The sequence below is a fragment of the Rhinolophus ferrumequinum genome, chromosome 12 (genome assembly GCF_004115265.2).
Source record: "Rhinolophus ferrumequinum isolate MPI-CBG mRhiFer1 chromosome 12, mRhiFer1_v1.p, whole genome shotgun sequence".
Taxonomy (NCBI): domain Eukaryota; kingdom Metazoa; phylum Chordata; class Mammalia; order Chiroptera; family Rhinolophidae; genus Rhinolophus; species Rhinolophus ferrumequinum.
The window spans coordinates 2448914-2468854 of NC_046295.1; the positions used below are offsets into that span (position 1 = coordinate 2448914).

Below are 19941 nucleotides of genomic sequence, written 5' to 3' on the forward strand. Positions count from 1 at the left end.
GGCTTTGGCAAGACCGTGGGACTGCCGGGATCCAGAGGGCGTGGGTCTGAGGGAGGCCCCTTCTTGGGGCGGGGCTGGTGCCGGCCAGGTATAAAGAAGTGGGGTGATAGCTGGCGTGCACCGCCTTCTCTGGCTCCTTGCGGTACACAGCCTTTCGTCAGATGAGACCACACTCCCGAGGCCATGGTTACCCCACTCCTGGCGTGGCCCCCCTCAGTTGGCTGTGGGGCTAGCCTGGCCCTGCGAGTCTGGGCTGCCGCCTTGATCTCTGGATGCGGTGGACAGCCTCCCAGGTTTTTGGAGGCAGTTTACTGTGCTGGAATGAATTTGGGGAGGTGGGGACACACGCACCGAGGTCTGCCCCCACAGCTGGGCCCTGTGCCACTCCCCCAGCTTGACCTCAGAAGTGAAGTTGGACAAGACTGAGGCCCTGGGCCTGGCCAGCCCCCAGTTTTGTTGCCGGTGGTGTTTGAAGTGGGGGTGTCGGCACTGCCCCCTGCCTGTGGGAGGGGGGGAAGCACCTGGAGGCAGGCAGAGCAGATGGGATCCAGAGCCCCTGGGGCTCCCTTCCACAGTTGTTCATCTCTTCTTCAGAAATGTACAACGGCTTCAAAGTAATCCAGAAGCATCGGTGGTCAGTTAAAATATGCATTGTCACATTTTTAGAAGACATAAGATAATGTTAACTTAAATTAGTACAGCTTGCTAGTGAATGGTTATAAATAGTTTCAAGTCCCACTTATAAGTGTCTTGTCTTTTCGAAGTTGGCTTCCAAACCAGTAACAAATGGTAAGTGGTGGTCATTGCCCCACTCTGCTATGCCCTTGCTTCCTTAGCTCATGTTTAAATCCTCTGTGGATTTTCATGTCATTTCCCTTGAAATATACAGAACCCACCGATTTTGGAGGGGAGTGGAGACAGTAAACAACTGAAAAATAAAGGAAGTGGTTGTGGGTAAAGGCAGCATCCGTGAAGACCATAACGAGAAGAAGGTGTCAGGGGGTGGTGGGGCATGCAGGGGGACGGGCAGCCTGCAGTGAGCGGCCCAGAAGGCCGGTGTGAGAAGGCGCTTCTGCTCGGAAACCAGGCTCACCAACAAGTGTCCACATCTCGTGGCAGGAAAGAGCTTTGGTGCACCAGGACCAGCTGGGAGGTCAGAAGGAGATACGGCATGCCAGAGGGGGGCTGGCCTGTGCCAGGGCAGGCGAGGATTTGGGGCTTTAGTTGCAGTAGGATGGGCGTCCATGGAGGAGCTGAAGCAAGGAGGAGACATGATGAGGTGTAGCTTTTGGAGGGACCCCTGTGGCTGCGTGCAAACCAATGGGCTATAGTAGTTGAGTGTGGAAGTAGGGAGCATGGATGGAGACCATGTGGGGCCAGAGCAGGGATGGTGAGGCGGGGAGGAGGAGGAGAGAAGGAATGGCTTTGAGACCTGTCCTGGCGTAGAACTGAGTCCCGACCAACAGGCAGCCAGGAGTTAGGGGAGGACAGAGCAAGGTGGTGGCTGGTGTTGGTCTTGAGCATTGGGATCAGGTGGGCCGTTTACCATTTATTGAGAAGGGCTTTCTAAGGGAGGGAAGCCACAGGCGCTGGAGTTGTACAGTCTGTCCCATACCTGTTGCCGTGACCATGAGCGTCCTTAGAGAATGGCCCTGGGGAGCAGAGTAACCGCAGCCCTCCCTGGGGGTGCTTGTTGCTTTTGTGTTATTGTCGTTGTTGGGTTTTCGAAATATACCCATCTTCCAGACATCTGGGTGTTGATGATTTCCTCCTGATCAATTAGAAAGGGGCCCCAGGGCTCTTCTGCATTGCAGAGTGGTTCTTTTTGATTTCTTTGGCATCCCATCACATACTTTTGGTTTGCAGGGAACTTGCGCGAAGACCATCAGTTTCTCGAAGGCTGACAGTCCCGAGGTGCTGTCACGTTTTCCGTCAAGAATACCCCTTGATAGCCAGCAGGCAGTGTCTGAGCTAAGAATAGTATTTATACAGTTTATTTGAGGATTAGTGAAAATCCTGTAATTCTCTATGAGCCTGTCAAAAGCCCCAGGAGCTTGACTTAATGCTTCAGTCTTGAGCAAAATGCACTCATTTCACCTGTAAATATTTAATGTTCTCTTTGAAGCACCTTTTCTGACCCTTGTATTCTAATTGCCTTCAAGTTTACTTTTCAAACCATGTGATAACTTTTATTATGAATGAAAATGTCTGTGGTTTCTTTGCTATTGAGAAGGAGCTGTATTGCTCTGTAATAACCGCTCGTCAGAGAAAAATCATTTTATATATGCCATGAATCTGTAATATGGCATGTTGGAAGCCATAGATCGTTTTAAAATGGAATGCATATCATTTATTATGGAAAAGGGTACTTGACGTTATTGGATTTCCTTCTTGAAACATAATCTATATAACCATGAACTTTTTCTTAAACCCATTACGTAAGTAGACCTTCACAATTCACTAGAAAACTTAAATTGCTTGCATTCACCAACCTGACTTAGAATGGTTACCATTTTTCTACACCCTCTGTTCTTTGAGCAGGGGATGGGAGGGAACTTTGCCAGGTGACAAGCACTTTGAGTGACTGAGGGAAGCAGGGCTGTCACCGAATGTGTCAGCCTGGTGGGCTGCTGAGGAAAGGTGTGCCCAGTGAGTTTAGTTAGTGCCAACCAGAAGGGCCTGGGCTTGAACTCAGTTGTCTTTGTTTTGTTTTTTAAATTCCAAAGCCCACACGCTCATTTTACAGCCATGCCACCGGTGTGTATTAATCAATCAACACCCTATATCCTTTTCTTGGGAGTTCAGTTGTCTTCCCACCTTGTTCAGATCCTTGAAAGGCAGGAGGAACTGTCACTTTTATCTTAGAGAATGACTCAGGAGCACTGATGGAGTCTTGACTCAGGGAACTGAAGCTGACTTGTTTGCAATGTGGTGAAGTTTGGTCCTGAGCAGCCGGCCTGCCGTGGGTACGGCTTATAGCGATGTTATGTTTCTGTTCTATGTTCAGAAGTCATGGCTTGTTGGTGGCTCTGCAGACACTGAGCGAGACCCCGAGAAGGTGACTGGCATCTAAGGATGATGGCCTTGCCATGGCCCTCGGGAGCCTGTCCTGTCGGCAGGGCTGGTGTCCTCTCTCCTCAGCGGAGCATGCACAGAGCTGTGACAGAGGCCAGTCTGCGAGCGTCGGAGGGTTTCTATCCTCTTGAGTTGCCAACAAAGCCAGCTGTTACCCTCCAGAGATGGAAGATGCTTCAAGAACAGAGATATGTCAAGATTTCTTTTACTTTCATTTTTTTCCTCTTGCACATTTTCCTTCTTGACAGGACACCTTATTTAGCAATCTCTCCTCCTTTGGGAGAGCAAAGGAGATATAGTTCAGGATGATCACTGAGCGCCTGTAGTGCCCCGCAAGTCTTTGGTGCTCTTGTTCTGCCATCTTTACGTTCCCTAGTGGATTTGAGCACGTCCGGTGTCCTCAGGCCTTCTCCTCACACCGCCTTGCAGGAGCTTCCCATTCCTGCTTCATAGTCGCTGTCTCCTGAGGATCGCGTGGCTAGGATGGGGCGTCTGTGTGAAGGGGGAATTAGACAGGTCTGTTCGGAGAACGTTTCAGAGTGGGTCCTGACTTCATACTGGCTGGTGCAGTGCAGCCAAGGGCATGGGGCATGACGGAATCTTCTAGAGGGCTTCACGGGGCTCCTGGGCAGGAAGGAGTTGGGTTCTGTGGTTGGATGTTTTCTGACATCCCACTGCTGTGTGGTTACTCAGGGATCCTGAAAGCAGGCCCCACAGTGTAGGCCTGTTTACAATTCACAAAGACCCTTTCTCGCGTCATAATTTCCCTTCTGTCCGTTTATTTGGCTGCTCTAAGCATGTGGGTTCAGAGTGGTGTTCCACAGACGGCAAACCCACCCGACCCCGACGCGCCAGCCCCAAACAATCTGGTTATTGTTTAAACAACCGGTGTAAATAATGAGCCCCTCCATTACCGAGAGTATAAATACATTTAGACAAGTAAGATTCTGTAGAGTGAAAGTTTAGGTTATGCGAAAACATCAACAGCTGTAATTTGTAGGTCCTTGTAGAGAGCGGGGTGTGAGTGATGTCAACTGCAGAAAGCCGACGTGTTGTTTATATATATTTTGTCATTGTGCCAGGAGGCCAGCCCTGTTATATTTCCTTCTCTGTGAATTAATCTTGAGGGGGCAGCACCTGCCAGAAGGAAATTGTTTTTGCCCCAAGTCCGCTTCATCTAGGTGGCTAGCCCTAACGAGCGCCCTGGCAAGGCCGGCCTGGCATGACTATTAACCCTGTGCTGGGAACTGCAGTTGGTTAGCTGCTCTTCTCCTAGGCCTGAACGACTGATGAAATGCAGGCTACAAAGGCCTGTGACTACGGTGATGGGAAGACACATGAAAACAAGCCACAGCGTTGGCCCCTGGTCGCGAGCCTCATGCTTCAGTGCTCTGCAGCCCAGGAAGGTGGGCTCTGCAGGTCGGCTCATCCTTGGGGGGTGGAGGGTTCTCTTGGTGAAAGGGTAGACTGTAGGTTCCCTCTTTTTATTTTTTGGCCAAGGTGGGAACTATCTGAAGGCCTATAAAATTAAGTAGTTTTCTTTACAAGGAGAAGCGTGAGGCAGAGTTGCTGGGGTGTGACGGATTACTGGGTTTCTCCTCACTGACGTCACCGGTCATGCACACCCAGCTCCCATCCAAGGCCTGTTGGAGAGGGTCCCAGTGTGGGAGATGGCCACACACGTGTGCATGCAAAGGACTGTGCACAGGTGCGGGCCTGACCATCAGAGGTGCTAATCCTGCCTTATGTTTGGCAATAACATTTGTGTCGATTTTCTGACACTGCAAATTGAATTCGTGGATTAGCTTCTGAGGCCTCCCCTGATCTCCCCTTTCCTTAAAATGCTCAGCCCAAAGTGGGGGCTGAGCATGCATTTGCTTTACGATTATGTACGTGGAAAAATGTGCAGATCAGGTGCTCAACTACTGTTCACTGAGTCTGCTCCTTTTCTTCCACATCCCCATTTCCCGGAGACACTAACTGCTGGTCACACACACACACACACACACACACACACACACACACACGGAGTGGAAGGGATTGTGTAGATTTTAGTAGAAAGGAAGACTCGAGAGAGCGGAACCCCAGGGCAGGCCAAACCAGAATGCACAGTGAGAGGGAGCAGGCGCCGTGAAGTGTGTGGAGAATTCCCCTGGCACCAAGGCCCTGTCTTTAAATTGCCTGGAATTTGCTTTAATCAGATACGGTAAACACACAGATGTGGGAATGGCTGTCACAAAGACAGAAGTTTTTATCCTCACGGATCCCTAGAAACAGGATGCAGGGCCAGCAGGGCCCCACGGGGAAGCACCAGTGTCGGGCAACAGGCCAGGAAACGGGGGCAGGGGCCTTTCTCGTGGTTTCCATGGGGAGGAATGGGCACGGCAGGGTGAGCAGGTTGGTGGTGGGGCTGCCTTAGTCCTACACGCGGCCCTGGGTGATGAGGGCAGGGGGATGCAGGTGTGACAGCCTTGGTTCATTTGCATATTGGCTTGCTCCTCCCTGGGTGGGGGACAGTCTCTCCAGGGTCAGCAAGACCCCAGATGTCAGGGAGGCGTTAGCTGGAGAAGGGCTGAAGGGAGGACCTGGGGGAAGAGGCCAGCTTTCCTCAGTGGGCTGAACAGAACCTCCATCACACCCAGAAGATGGATGTCCGCCCTTCCTCCCTGTGTGTGTGGGCCCAGGCGCCACTGGAAGGGCACCCCAGGCCCAGCATTCCTGCCATGCCCTGGGGGGTGGGGAGAGGTGAAGCTGGTGGCCTGGTTGGGGAGCCGAAAGCACCAGAGTGTGGGCCGAGATACATGGCTGTAGGAGCTTGTGCCCACCCTGAATCCCACACCAGGTTGCCTGTCGCCGGCGTCCCAGTCCTGCCACCCACCTCTCCCTGGCCCTCAGGCAAAAGGGAACAGGCCTTCTGCTTCTGTGCTTGTCACTGTGTGGTTGACCTTCACCAGCTCCTCAGTCCAGGACGTGACACTGAACATCTTCCTTCTGCCGGGAAAAACACTGAGTGACGCTGCAGCGGAGTCAGCACTGCTGGTCCCCACCTCCCCCAGGAAGCTTGAAAAGAGCATTTTGTGTGTCTGTCCTAGAAATGCTCATTCATCTTTGAGAAAATAGCCCTTCATTCGTAGTTTGTTCACTAGTGAATTGTCAAGTCACAAGGACCTTTGTGCTCCCTGCTGCTCCCCACGCTCTGGTGGTAATCCCCTGTGCCCCATCCAACGTCTCCCCAGATTCTCACCCTCAGCCCTGCCCCTGCAGGGGACCAGCCGCCTTCCTGGCTGGTTTGATGGCGTCTGGGTGCCTCGGGTAGGCTTCAGGAGGGCAGGGCTTGTTGCTGGTCACACCCGGTGCTGGCAGGTATGTGGAGGGCCAGCTCTGACGTCTGCAGCCGGGCAAAGAGGACCCCTGGTTGGATGGATGGGCATTCCTCCTCTCCTCTAAGTATCTACTTTACATCCAGAGTACCAACTGAAAGCGGACTATACATTGTTCTGGGAATAGCAGCCAGGTGAACGTGACAGCAGCACTGAGCAGGGCTGTGAGGCGCTGCAATGCCCCTGTCCACACCGCCACCCTGTGAGCACAAAGCCACTGCTCTTCTTTTTAAAAGATGCTGCATCCATTTGCTGTAACAAAGCTCCACGGACTGGGCAGCTTCAAGAACAGACTCTTATGCTCTCACAGTCCTGGGGGCTGGAAGTCCAAGATCACAGTGTCAGCAGGTTGCTTTCCCTTGAGGCCTCTCTCCTTGGCTGGCAGATGGCCGTCTTCTCCCTGTGTCCTCATATGGTTTCCCTGGAGTAGGACGTCCCTGGTGCCCTCATTTTACCTCAGTTCCCTTTTAGAAATCCTACCTCCAGTACAATCACATCCTGAGGTTCTGCAGGTTAGGACTTCAGCACATGGATTTGGGGGACGCAGTTTGGCCCATAGCATTGCCAACCTGAGAAAGTGGGGAAGTGAAGCTCATTCTGTCCACCGGGCAGACTGAACACCAGTCAACAGTGGGAAGCCGTGCTGCGGTTTTTTGCCCCCCCTCTGTTGTCCCATCACTAGCACTTCTGAGAGGGCTCTGGCTGAGGATTCTGCAAAGTGGCCAGGGCATATGGTCTTAGGCAGCTCTGCCCAGCCCCCCATGCAACTTGAACCTACCAGTTTCCTTCCTCTCATCCTCACAGAAGTGGGGTCATCCCCAAGGCCTGCCCTCACAAGGACTGAGTTCCCAGTGTGTGACCCACACGGCAAACAGTAGTGGTCAGGCCGCGGCTGGCCTTCCCGGATATCCTTTGCCTTTCTGTGCTCTCTGTCACCTCCCAAGCCAGAGCTGCAAGCAGAGATACCGTGGTCGCTGCTTCCAGGCTGTGTCTGTGACAGAGGCCACGGGTGTCGTGGTGGCAGCCCAGTGGACCTTGTGGCAGCCTTCATTCCTGGACACAGGCTTCTGACTGGGGTACCTGGGCTGCCCGCCTGTGTTCACATCCTGTTTGAGGTGGAATTTACCCAAGTGTTGGCCATCCATGGGCTGCAGGATGTCATATGTGGTAGCTTCCACCTCCCGTGTGGCCCACACTGCAGCCTTGGGCCAGGTCACCGCAGCTAAGAGTGAGAGCACAGGGCCTGGACCAGGCATGCGTCCGCTGGCAGCCAGCGGAGCACAGACGCGGGAGGAGGTCCCCGGAGGAGGCCCCGGTCGGGCTGCCCTGTTCGGCCCCTTCATCTCTGTGACCCTGGGCATCGCAGTAATACCTGTGAAAACCTCTGCTGTAGCATAATGGAAGGACCCACCTGGCAGTCCAGCAGGTCTTCATGTCTTGACAGAAAGCATTTGTGGCTGCTTCTTGTGTCTGTGATAGCGACCCTTGTACGTGAGTGCTTCAGAACGAGCTTGGTTTTTCACCGTGAAATAGGAGAGCTGTGAAAGCTTTTCAGAGGCAGGACTTGGTGCCAAAACACTCTTGAACTTCAGGAAATCGTTGTGCCCGTTCCAGATTCTGTCGCCAGGCAGTCTGAGGCAAGGTGGAAATGTCTCTGCCCAGAGGGCAGGCGGCGCCCTTGCATGGCCCTGGGGGCCGGGGCTCATCCCTGCTGTCTCTTGCACTCTGGCGGCACCCAGCTGTCTTCATGGCTAGGCATTGCTGGGCGTTGCCAGCACAGCTTGGCTGGTCTTTTACCTCTTGGTGCATATTATCAGTTTTACTAAATGGCCGCAAACTGTGTGTCAGACAGGCACTCATTATCAGTTACAGCTGCCCTTACTGTACACAGTGTTACTGGGTCAGTGAGGTCATTCCCATTCCGGTAAAGGTTAAAGGTCAGCATCAGCCCTGAGAACCCTGGGGCCGGGCCTGTGGGCACCCGTGCTTTGCACCACCCACGGTGCTGGGCTGCTCACTGCCACGGCCACCCTGGCTGCCCATCAGTCCCCAGAAACCTACCAGGAGGTGTTGCCACGTGTCAGCAAGTTGCTGAAAATGAATCATGCTGGTGAGTGCTGGCTGGCTGCTCGCTGGGGTTTGGTTTTGGCCCAGGATCTACCACCCCCTTAGCACAGAGGCAAACCGCCATGAGGCAGGCCTGGCTCTTCCCCTTCATAGGGCTCCCTCCTTCCTCCCTCCTCCGCCACCCCCTTCCTTCCTCTCCTCTTCCTTGCTCTACCCCTCCTCCTCTCTCCTCCTCCTCCTCTCTTCCTTCTCCCCATGCTACAGCAGTGGTGCTCTCTGGCTGCCTTTGGAATCACTTGGGTGGCTTGGCAGGTCTGGGTGCAGCCTAGCATGGGATTTTAAATCCCCTGAGACTCTGGAGTGCCCCCAGGGCTGAGAACCAGCTCTTCCCAGTCCTGGGGACTTGTGACTGTGAGGGGACGGACGGCTCTGTGGTGGTGGCGGCGGGGGGAGGGGGAGGTAAGGCTGTTGCTATGTGGTACTGATGAAAACGTTTAGGTCAAAATGTGCGCCAGCCCCATGCCTGGGCAGGCGGCCTACCTGGCTGTTCCTTGAGCTCCACTTTCTCCTTGAGACATGGTGCAGAGCAGACACTGGCACCTTCACATGACTAACTCATCAGTTAGGCATTTAGATGTCCTGCAAAGCTGTTCAAACACAAAACCACTTTTCGTGTCTTCAGGGAAAAAACATAAGCTGTCTGATTTGTCAGCACATCTACAAACTTGAACCAGTGATGTTTCATTCTGGTTAGTGACGGGTGGGGCCCCGGCTGGGCTTGTGCAAGGGGCTGTCCTGCGCTGGTGGCCTGAAGGAGCGCCATCTGCGTGCGATGTGTTCCACGTCCTGTGTGGGGTCAGCTGGGACGGAACTTTGCTTGGACCGCCCCCGGTGCAGCAACACTGCCGAGCTGCTCTGGCTGCAGCCCGTTTCCTCACTGTGGGAGCAGTTTCGGGTCATTGTTGTTGCACTGCCCCTAACTATTCTCGATATTGTACATCCCAGTTCTTACGCCATGTTCTGTTTTCATGTTCTCCTGTATCATGTAGGAAACAGGTATTTGCATTTTGAGGTGTTTTTCAGCTGCTGCCATGTCGGGCCAAGAGCTAGGTACAGAGCATGATGTGCTGAACAAGTTTGGGAGAGATTTGGTGGTCTGAATTCAGGTGTCAGGCATGAGCAGAAATTTCTAGTTTTTAAAAGAGAATTACTTTAAAAAGACTATTGTGGCTTCATGTGTATATATTACCCTTAACACTTTCTCTGTTGGTGGTTTTGTTACGGTCTAACAATAGAAGTTGAAGGAGTCTTCTGTGCAGATAAACCATGCCTGGGATCTGAGGCCTGGTCTCAGAGGAGCCATTTCGATCAGGAAGACCTGGTGAAAACTCAGCATGATTTTGGGTGGATTTGTTTAAATTGCTTATTTCCTCTTCGCCTCAGTTGACTCATCTGAAGCATGGGTACAATAATGACTACTTCATAGGATCATCGAAAGGAATAAAGAAGATACACTGTAAACTTCTTAGCACATTCGCTGTCACTGGAGAGCTTGGAGGTTGCCAGTGGAGGGAGAGGTCTCCTTGAGTCTGATGCACAGAGAGCTGTCAGTTGAAAAAGTAGGTTGAATCGGAAAGCATTAAAAAGTTCAGAACTGCACATGTTTTATTTTAACTGACAACGCACATTAGTTTATGACATTTTAAGTGAAGGGATTTTGAGGACTTCATCTTTATCACTTCAGCCACACCCAGAGGGCATTTTCAGTGATCGCTAGGTTTTGAGTTTTGTTAAATAGAGCAAAAGGTCCTAGACACTTGCAACCTGCAGAATCCTAACAGATTTTCACTCCCCGCAGCGTTTTCCCATTGGCATGTGCATAAGCGGCTAAATCTTTTTAAGCAACCCACTTTAATTGTCTTCCAGAATCAAATGTTCAGCTTAGGTTTCCTCGCCATAACTTGGTTCTCGTTAGCACTTCTATGTGACAGATTTTGCAATAATCAAATAGTGTAGTGCAGTGACTACAGCTGGAATATCCAGTTCTGGGACAGCTGCCCCTTGGTAGGATAGGGCTGAGCGGCTGCAGCGTGGCAGGAAGAAGAGCGGACACTTCACAGGGGAGGACAACAGGCATCCATTGATCTGTCCTCTGGCAATTCAGCCCAGCTAGTTTATGAATGACCTGTCATATTCTTCTAATTTATAGGGAGCTCACTGACCTCCCCCAACAGATCAAAATGGAATTTGCCCTTTTCCTTCTCTAAACCACCATAGAGTCTTTTCCCTGTTTTTGTTAGTAAACCACCGCTAGGCCCTTTCTCTAGCTTTCCACACCCCAGCAGTCACATGGCAGCTGTTTGTACCATTGAAATGTTTGTCATGTGCAATTTTACTTTTTAACCTCAGATTGAAGCCACGCTTCACGCAGAATTCCACCAGATTCTCCCCTGCCTCAGGATCACATTGCAGGTGACGTGTGCTCCTCTGCCAGGCTCGTGTGTCTGCTTTCCCACTAGTCATGTCCCCACAGGAATGCTAGCGCAGGACAATACGGATTACCTTCAAGGTCGTGACACAGATGGTGGGATGTGATTCGGATGAAAATTTGAATGGACTTCCATCATCCTATCCCCATCCTGTCTCTTCATTCAACCCGAGGTGTCTGGGGTGCTTTGTGTCCAGGTGTTGTGAAAGAGGTGTGTGTATGTACGCACACAGGCATGCCCTCATGAGTGTTTCTTTCCCTGAGGACACACCCAGAGCATGTGGGCATTTCTTCCTCTGCCGCTCCCTTTGCTTGTAAATGTCTGCATTTGGGATTTTCAGTTCTCATTCAGGCTGAGGGACAGAAGGAGGGAGGTAAATTAGATGGGAGGTGGGGGCGGGTGGGAGAAGGCGAGTCCTCGGTAGCTCCACCAAGAGGCTGCCTTTGGGTCCTCACCTGTGTACCTGGGCTCTTGATGGGGGCTAATGCTGGACGAGGGTCTCTCGGGGTTGCTGTCACCTCCCCCCCCACAAATTCTATGCCTGGGAAGTGGGTAGATGGAAACCAAGTGGCCCTGTGACTCTTACCATCTGAATGTGGGTGTCACGGGCCCATGTTCGCTGCAGTGGGCCTGTGTATGCACTGCATGTGACAGTGTGTGCAGGGGATACTGAGGCACAGAGAGGGACTCTGAGGGGAATCAAGAAGAGTCCTGTGGCTTTGGAAGACCAGAAGTCATTTAATATGGTTGTGGTGCTTTGGGTAAGTTGGTGCTCTCTGTGAGAAGGAGAAAGAAGGGCACACGCCTTGTGCCTGCAGAGCACCTCCGTGTAAGCTTTTAAATCATACAGAAAAGAAAAAGGACATTTCCTGCGGGAATAGTACTAATAGAAAAGGCTGGATAATACAAATGAAACTGTCCAGTGATCCAGTTAATTAAAACAAAGGAAAACTAAAAAGCTGGCTGCTACAGAAATTTACAGCCACTTTCATTTTTACTTCTAGGTCCCCAGAGCTCAGAACTATGGCCCACTCGGAATCCATGGCTGTTGTTTCAGCCCTAAAGATTTGCTCCTGTTTGTGGATCCCAGGGCCGGGGTTGGCCTGGGAGCTTGGGTGGTGTCCCCCAGAACCAGCACTGGACAGGAGCTGACCAAGTGCAAAACTGAAGGCAGGCCCGGCTTAGGTTCTCGGGGAATCAGGCCCCTGCCAGATGCCAGAGTCGGACCTCGGACCTCACTGAGATTCTGGTAGAAGGGGGCGGCCTTTCCTTCTCCATGCCCCAGCTGGAGAGAGCCTCGGCCTTCTGTGCCTGTTACCTCCTGGTCACCTCGAGCCTGCAGGCCAGGCCTCCAGGGTGCGAGTCCTGGGCTGGGAGACCCCTGGCAGGCAGTTCTAAACAGGCCATGAAGCACAGGGCTCCCCCAAGGGCAGCTGGGGGCAGGCACGCGCTCTGCTAAAACACTCCTGGGTAATAGTGATGTGCGAGTTGGCGTGGTTTCAAATCAGGGGAGAGAGCCGGCCAAGAGACAAGGTGGTATTACCCGTTTCCCCTGGGAGCACTGTTAGGGGGTACTCGCGGTGGGCCCAGCACCCCAGGCACACAGCACCTGGCCTCGAGCAGCTTTTGGGGTGGGTGCTGTTAGCATTGTTCCCTTTCCCAGGTGAGCAGACTGCCACAGGGGCTCTCCTGGTATCAGCTGTGTTGGGAAATGCGTGTTTCTGGTGGTGATAGCCTGGTGGGGGTCACAGTACATTGACATTTCCCATGTTCTCACCACAAGAAGAGATGATCCCCGAAAGCGTGTGCCATGGGCCTTGATGTGCACAGCCTGACTCACTGAGATTCTGAGTCAGCCATGAAGCGCCTGCACAGTCATAGTAATTCCTGAAACGGCCGAGGCCCTGGGAAGTGCAGACCACGCAGCTGTGTGTGCGGGGCCCCACACAGGCTGGAGTGGCGCACGTCCGCATTCTCCCCTTGCGGCGCAGGTCCCTCCAGGCCAGCACACGGTTCTGCGGGAGACCCAAGCACCTCTGCCTGGAGTCCTCTACCTGGGTGTCCGGACTACAGCCTATTGTGGCCTGTCTATTCTCGGCTAGCTGGTAGGGATTTGTTTATTAATTGGGGTTTGAAAAAACACAATCAACTTAGCATCTGAGTCATTTCTAGGTGTCCACTTCAGTAGTGTTAAGTGCATTCGCACCGCTGTACAAGTAAGCTCCAGAACTCTTGCGTTTTGCAGAATGGGAACTGTATCCCTGTTAGCCGATAACTCCCATCCCCCTCCCTCAGCCCCTGGCACCACTATGCTACGTTGTGTGTCTGTGTGTTCTGTTTCTGCGTACTTCGTGTGACTCATATAATATTTGTCCTTTTGTGACTGACTTATTTCAGGCAGCATAATGTCCTCACGTTCATCTATGTTGTAGCATGTGCTAGAATCTCCTTTTTAAGACAATATATTCCATTCTATGTATTTACCACATTTTGTGTGTCCATTTATCCATTGATGGACACTTCAGTTGCTTCCACCTTTTCGCCATTGTGAGTAATGCTGCCACGCACATGGGTGTACAGATACCTCTTTAAGACTCTGCTTTCAATTTCTGTGGGTATACCCAGAAGTGAAATTGCTAGATCATATCGTAGTTCTATTTTTAATTTTTCGAGGAGCCTCCATGCTGTCTTCCTAGCAGTTATACCGTTTACCTTCCCATCCGGAGTACACAGAGGTTCCAGTTTCTCCACATCCTCACCAACACGTCTGTTAATGGATGCAAAGTGGTGTCTTGTTGTGGTTTTGTTTTGCATTCCTGCAATGATAGTGATCTTTTCCTGTGCTTGTGGGCCATTTCTATATTGTCTTTGGAGAAATGTCTGTTTCTGTCCTTTGCCCATTTTAGGGCAGTCCCTTCAGTTGTTCATGAGGCAGCATCCCTGCGGTGGGGAAAACCAGGAAAACCTCACATTCTTTCCACTGTTGCTCTCCTGGCACACATCTCCCGCTCGGGCTGGATTCAGTCCATTTCTCGTGGGCAGAGGGGAGGTGTTACTGGCACTATTTAATGGATGTTCTGTGAGCCCCACTTCCCACAGCCCCTCTCCCTTCTCTTCTGTCTTTGCCAGGCGAGCCCTGTAGTTGCCGTTGCCTGTGTTTTAATGGCCTTTGAAGAAGCCCAGTGCACAGCAAAAGTACTGCTCTTACATCCTTGGGCCCCTGGAAATAGTTTCGTCTACTCACAGTTGAGACTCAGCAGGCGTCTCAAACCCAGATGCCTGCAGGGCTCAGGTGGGTACTATGGGTGCCAAGTGCATGCTCCACCTAAAACCTTCCACCTTAAGAAAAGGTTTATTTGTGATGGGCTTTGTGGAGCAGAGGCCCTGGTGATGGCTGCCTGTGTTAACCCTACTCATTCAAACCTGAAAGTGTGCCCTGGGGCGTGGCCCATCTGCCTGGAGCCAAGACCTCGCCGTGGGCCAGACAGCAGCATCACGCTGCCTGGGACCTGTTAGGAATGCACAATCCCAGGCCTCGCTGCACCCCCCACCCCCATCAGAATTTGCATCCAACAAGCTCTTTGGGTGGTTTGTGTGCTCGTTAAAGTGGGAGAGGGCTGATCCACAGGGATTGCCTCAGCGTCCGTACTACCCACTCCTGGCTGCTACACAGACAATGGAAACTTACGTTCACACAAAAGCCTGTCCACACCTGTTCTTGGGAGAGTTATTTGGAATTGCCAAAAACTGGAGATAGCAGATTGCTTTCAGTGAATAAATGGACTAACAAACTGGTCCATCCGTACCATGGAATACTGTTTTGCAAAACAGAGGACTGAAATGTATCTACAGGCACCAAGTTAGATGGCTTTCAAAGGTATTGCATTGAGGGAAAGGAGCCAGTGTCAAAGAGTTATGTAGCGGAGAAACAAAACGTTCTCTGCTCTCTCGGGTTCTGTGGCTGGGGTCTGGGAATTAAACTGACAAGAGACTGCTGAACAAGAGAAAAGGCATACAAATTTTATTGATGTTGATATTTTTATATGCACAGCGTCTTCACAGAAAAAAAGTGAAAACCCAAAGAAGTGGTTGGACTTGGGCCTCATATACCATGTACACAGTGGGAGACAAATTGTGGAGAAGTGACTGTACAAAGGAAAGGGGTTTGAGCCTCTAGGGGTAGGGAAGTGTGAGAAAGTGGCGGGAAAGGCTATCCTGGAGCTTTCCTGCCGTGTCCTGTAACGTGCCCCGCTCATCTCCCCCTGGCCAGTTCCTGTGTCCCAAGTGTCCTGAAGGAGCTCATCCTGAGTTGCAGCACTGACACAGACCCCGTGACTGCTGAGCCTCGAGTTGTGGGGTGTGCCTGTGACCAGGAGACTTGTCATAGATGTCAGTGTCGAGTTTATCTAAAGTCTCCCATGCTTTAAATTCTTTACACAGGCTGGTAATGGTGGGAGATGGGAGGTGGGTGGCTGTGGTCCGGCTTCCTGTCAGAGTCGTCCACATGGCTTGAATGTGGGGGTCAGGAGCCACCGGGCTGGGTGCCGTAATCTGGCACCCTCACTTACATTGTATGCCAAGCTTTACCCTCCAGGATGGGGCTTTCCAGGCCTTTCCTGCCCTCGACTTTGGCGTGGTGTCAGACTTGGCGTCTGCTTTGGTGGGTATTCTAAACACAGCTGTGGACGCTAGGAGCCCCTTGCTGTCTGCAAGCCAGTGCGCGTGGGAGAACTGCTGTTTGCACAACAGTGAGTCTCGTTGGAAACATGGCTGTGAACTTCACTGTGGCGTAGGAAGTAAATGTGAAACGAGCTGGGGAAGAGTTTGCACTTGGAGTGGAGGTTTGGTGTGCCCACGCTCGAAGTCCCTGGCCCCTTCACCTCTCCCTGTGTCTCCTTCCCCATCTAGCCTGTCTCTGTCTCAATGGCCTTCCATTCCATGTTTACATTTTTACTCTGATGAGAAACCCCAGCAAGGTGAAACCACGAGCTCCTCCCTGCTCTTGTTTAAGAGCATGTGCTTCCTCAAGTAGTTCAAATGCCTGGGCAACCTAGGTCTCTCTCCAGCCAAGGACAAGGTATTAAGCGGGGGCTGGCCTTCAGGCGCTGCACAGCACCCTGCTGTCTGCAGTGATGTCTTCTCTCAGATCATTATGAAGGAACAAGTGCAGACATAGTCAGTGTCACAGAGAGGGCAAGCAAAGCCCCAAGCCTTGGTCGTGCCCCTCCCCACCCTCTCTCTGCCAGGCCTCTGCTTTGTGGTCTGGGTCCCGCCCACCTGGTGCTGGTGCTGTGTGGCCGTGGGCCATCCCCAGAGGAAGGCGCTCACAGTGGTGCTTGGCCCTCGCTCCCAACTTAGCTGGAAGAAGAGGAAGATATAGAAAAACGGGGACAGGTGGAGAAAAAGAATAAACATTTGGCGACTTCCATGAAGGAACATAAAGCACAATCGGGGAAGTTTTGTGTGAACCTCATTGAATCATCACAGCGAACCAGGGAGTCTCTTTGCATTTAAGGAGGCGGAGATGCCAAGGCGCCCTTTCTCTTGCCCCGGGTACAAAGCTGATGGGCAGCAGAGGCAGGGGCACATGGGCGTCAGTCCGAATGTGCGGGTCAGGCTGTGCAGCGCACCTCTCGGGGAGCTGTGTCTGTGTGTGACATTGGGAGAAGGAAGGATGAGTCGATGGCTGGACGAGATATATCTAAATTTTATTTCAACTCTCAAGCTTGCTGACTCTAAATGAAGAACATGCAGGAACACAGAAGGTAGAATTGGGTCAAGCAGTTTCTCAGCCTCGCACTATAGACGTTTGGGGCCTGATGATTCCTTGTGGTTGGCACTGTCCTGTGAAGACACTGAGCAGCATCCCTCACCTGCATCCACTGGAAGACAAGGGTGCCGCCAGCCCAGTGTGACTGTCAGAAATGCCCGCAGGCATTGCCAGATGTCTCCTGGGGAACAAAATCCTCCCTACCCAGTGATAGCACCACAGTAAAGGAAAGATACCCTCTGGGAAGGTAGAAAGGGGATTGGAACAGGAAACAAAAGAGGGGTCCATTATGACTTTCCCTAACCCCCACACATACAGATGCCCAAAATGAAAGGGAAAATTACAAAATTAAAGTGAGAAAGGAGAAGAGAGGAAGGAGTGTGTGTGTGTGTGTGAGAGAGAGAGAGAGAGAGAGAGAGAGAGAGAGAGAGAGAGAGAGAGAGAGAGAAATTGATGGTTCTTGGTGGTTCTGCTGGAAAATTATTCACAAGCATGTCTCCAGGGTGTCTGGTCCATGTTAAGTTGCCTGCAGATGAGCAAAGATGGGATTCTCCCTGGCTGGCGGGCTTCTCTCCCTTCTACTTTCCTCATCTGAAGGCACTTCCAGCTTCACAGCTATGGTATAGTCAGAAAGAGCATTTCCACTGAGTACTGTGTTTGGAAAGAGGGTTTGAGGAAAGTAGAACACAGTGATCGGAAGCTTCTCATGACAGAAGAGAGCCCGGAGATGTCAGCCCCATCCATGTGCCAGGGATGTCAGTCTCCATTGTTTTTCCCATCAGGTCACGTTTTCCTCTGAATCCAACTGCTTACATTGCCTGAAGCCTAAAGCCAGGAAGCCAAAGCGTCGGTCAGAGAGTGTGTGCATGTTTCTTGGGTGTCTCTGTGTCTGTGTACATTTTGTGTGCTTTTGTGATAATGACAGAGGTACCCAGGCACCATTTGGTTGTTAGGGCAAAATCCTTTAAAATACCAAGCTGAGCGCACTCCGACAGCCTCGGGAGCCAGAAAAGGCAAGTCAGCCCCCGGGAATTACCCATGACAGGACTCCATGATTGATTAGTTTAGTGCTTCTGGCTGTGAAATAAAACAGTCTGAAAGAAAAGTCTCAAAAACCATGATTTATGAGTTTAAGAGTCTCAATTAGGTAAAATGACGTATTGAAAATGTCCTATTTTATAGGGGCACGAGAAATAAGTAGTGTCCGCTGATCTGATTGATAATTTAATTATCCCAGTAAATTCTTTGCTTTATTTAAAAGAAGCTAGAAAAGACAAAGACATTAATTTATAGAAAAGAATGATAGTTGGCAATTAACATGACTTTTTCTAACCACATATTGCGTTACTATGTTCAATATTAATGCTGCAATACTGTAGCTAGAAAGCGCAAATATTTGTGTTGATGTTTGATGTTGCAAAAGTCTTGCTCTTCATATGAAGAAATCAGCCATCGTCTTATGGTACCCAGTGTGCAAAGATGGTGGGTGGAAGACATTCAGGAAATACAATATACAGACTCTATCTTGAGAACAAACTGATGGTTGCCAAAAGAGATGAGGTGGGGGATGGGTGGGAGAGGGGAAGGGAATGATTAAGAAGCACAAACTTCTAGTTATAAAATTAGTCATGAGGATGTAATGTACAGCACAGGGAATATGGCCTATATCGTAATAACTATGTACAGTGACGGATGAGTACTAGACTTACTGTGGTGATCACTTCGTAAGTTATATAAATCTTGAATCACTATGTTGTACACCTGAAACTAATACAATATCATACGCCAACTATAATTAAAAATATTCTTTTAAAGACTATCTTTAGGAAGAATTAATATCGTTAAAATGTCCATACTGCCTGAGGCAATATACATATTCAACGCAATTCCTATCAAACTACCAACGTCGTTTTTCACAGAAATAGAACATATAATCCTAAAATTTATATGGGACCATAAAAGACCCCGTATAGCCTCAGCAATCTTGAGAAATAAGAACAAAGTGGGAGGTATAACAATACCTGACATCAAATTATACTACAAGGCTACAGTAATCAAAACAGCATGGTACTGGCATAAAAACAGACACATAGATCAATGAAACAGAATAGAGAACCCAGAAATAAATCTATGCCTATATGGCCATTTAATCTATGACAATGGAAGCAAGAATGTACGGTGGGGTAAAGACAGTCTATTCAATAAATGGTGCTGGGAAACCTGGACAGACACATGCAAAAAAGTGAAGCTGGACCACCTCCTTACATCATATATAAGAATAAATTTAAAATGGCTTAAAGACTTAAATTTAAGATCTGAAACCATAAAACTTCTAGAAGAAAATATAGGAAGAAAATTTACAAACATTGCCCGGAGTAAGATTTTTACGATATATCCCCTCGGGCAAGTTAAGTAAGAGAAAAAATAAACATGTGGGATTACATCAAACTAAAAAGCTTTTTCACAGCAAAGGAAACCATCAGTAAAACAAAAAGGGATCCCACTGAATGGGAGAAGATATTTGCCAATGATATATCCGATAAGGGTTAATATCCCAAATTTATTAAAAAAACTCACTCAACTCCAAAAAAACAAACAATGCAATTAAAAAATGGGCAGAGGACATGAAGAGACATTTTTCTAAAAAGGGCATACGGATAGCAAACAGACATGAAAAAGTGCTCAACCTCACTAATCATTAGAGAAATGCAAATGAAAACCACAATGAGATATCATCGCAGTCAAAATGGCTATCATCAATAAATCAACAAACAACAAGTGCTGGTGGGGATGTGGAGAAAAGGGAACCCTTGTGCACTGTTGATGGGATTGCAGATTGGTGCAGCCACTATGGAAAACAGTATGGAGGTATCTCAAAAATCTGAAAATGGAACTACCCTATGATCCAGTAATTCCACTCCTAGGTATCTATCCGGAGAAATCCAAAACTCCAATTCAAAAATCTTTATGCACTCCTATGTTTATTGCAGCACTATACACAATAGCTAAGACATGGAAACAACCGAAATGCCCATCGGTAGATGACTGGATTAAGAAACTGTGGTACATTTATACAATGGAGTATTACGCAGCCATAAAGAAGAAAGAAATCTTACCATTTGCAACAACATGGATGGACCTAGAGAACATTATGTTAAGT

General features: G+C 50.1%; 1 protein-coding gene across 7 annotated transcripts in view; it reads left to right on the top strand.

The window, feature by feature from the left end:
- The window catches only part of ROR2 (receptor tyrosine kinase like orphan receptor 2), a 219793-nt gene that overhangs the window by 123105 nt on the left and 76747 nt on the right, over positions 1–19941 (top strand). The window contains exons 1-2 of one of the 7 annotated variants that reach the window (XM_033124132.1): positions 1027–1153; positions 3008–3168. The exons of 4 other annotated variants lie outside the window; for them this stretch is intronic. In XM_033124132.1, coding sequence (XP_032980023.1) covers positions 3090–3168 — 79 coding nt within the window. In that variant the 5' untranslated portion in view covers positions 1027–1153; positions 3008–3089. Of the gene's footprint in view, positions 1–1026; positions 1154–3007; positions 3169–8455; positions 8566–19941 lie in introns of those variants that run through there. 2 more of the 7 variants (XM_033124131.1, XM_033124133.1) reach the window with 2 other exon arrangements.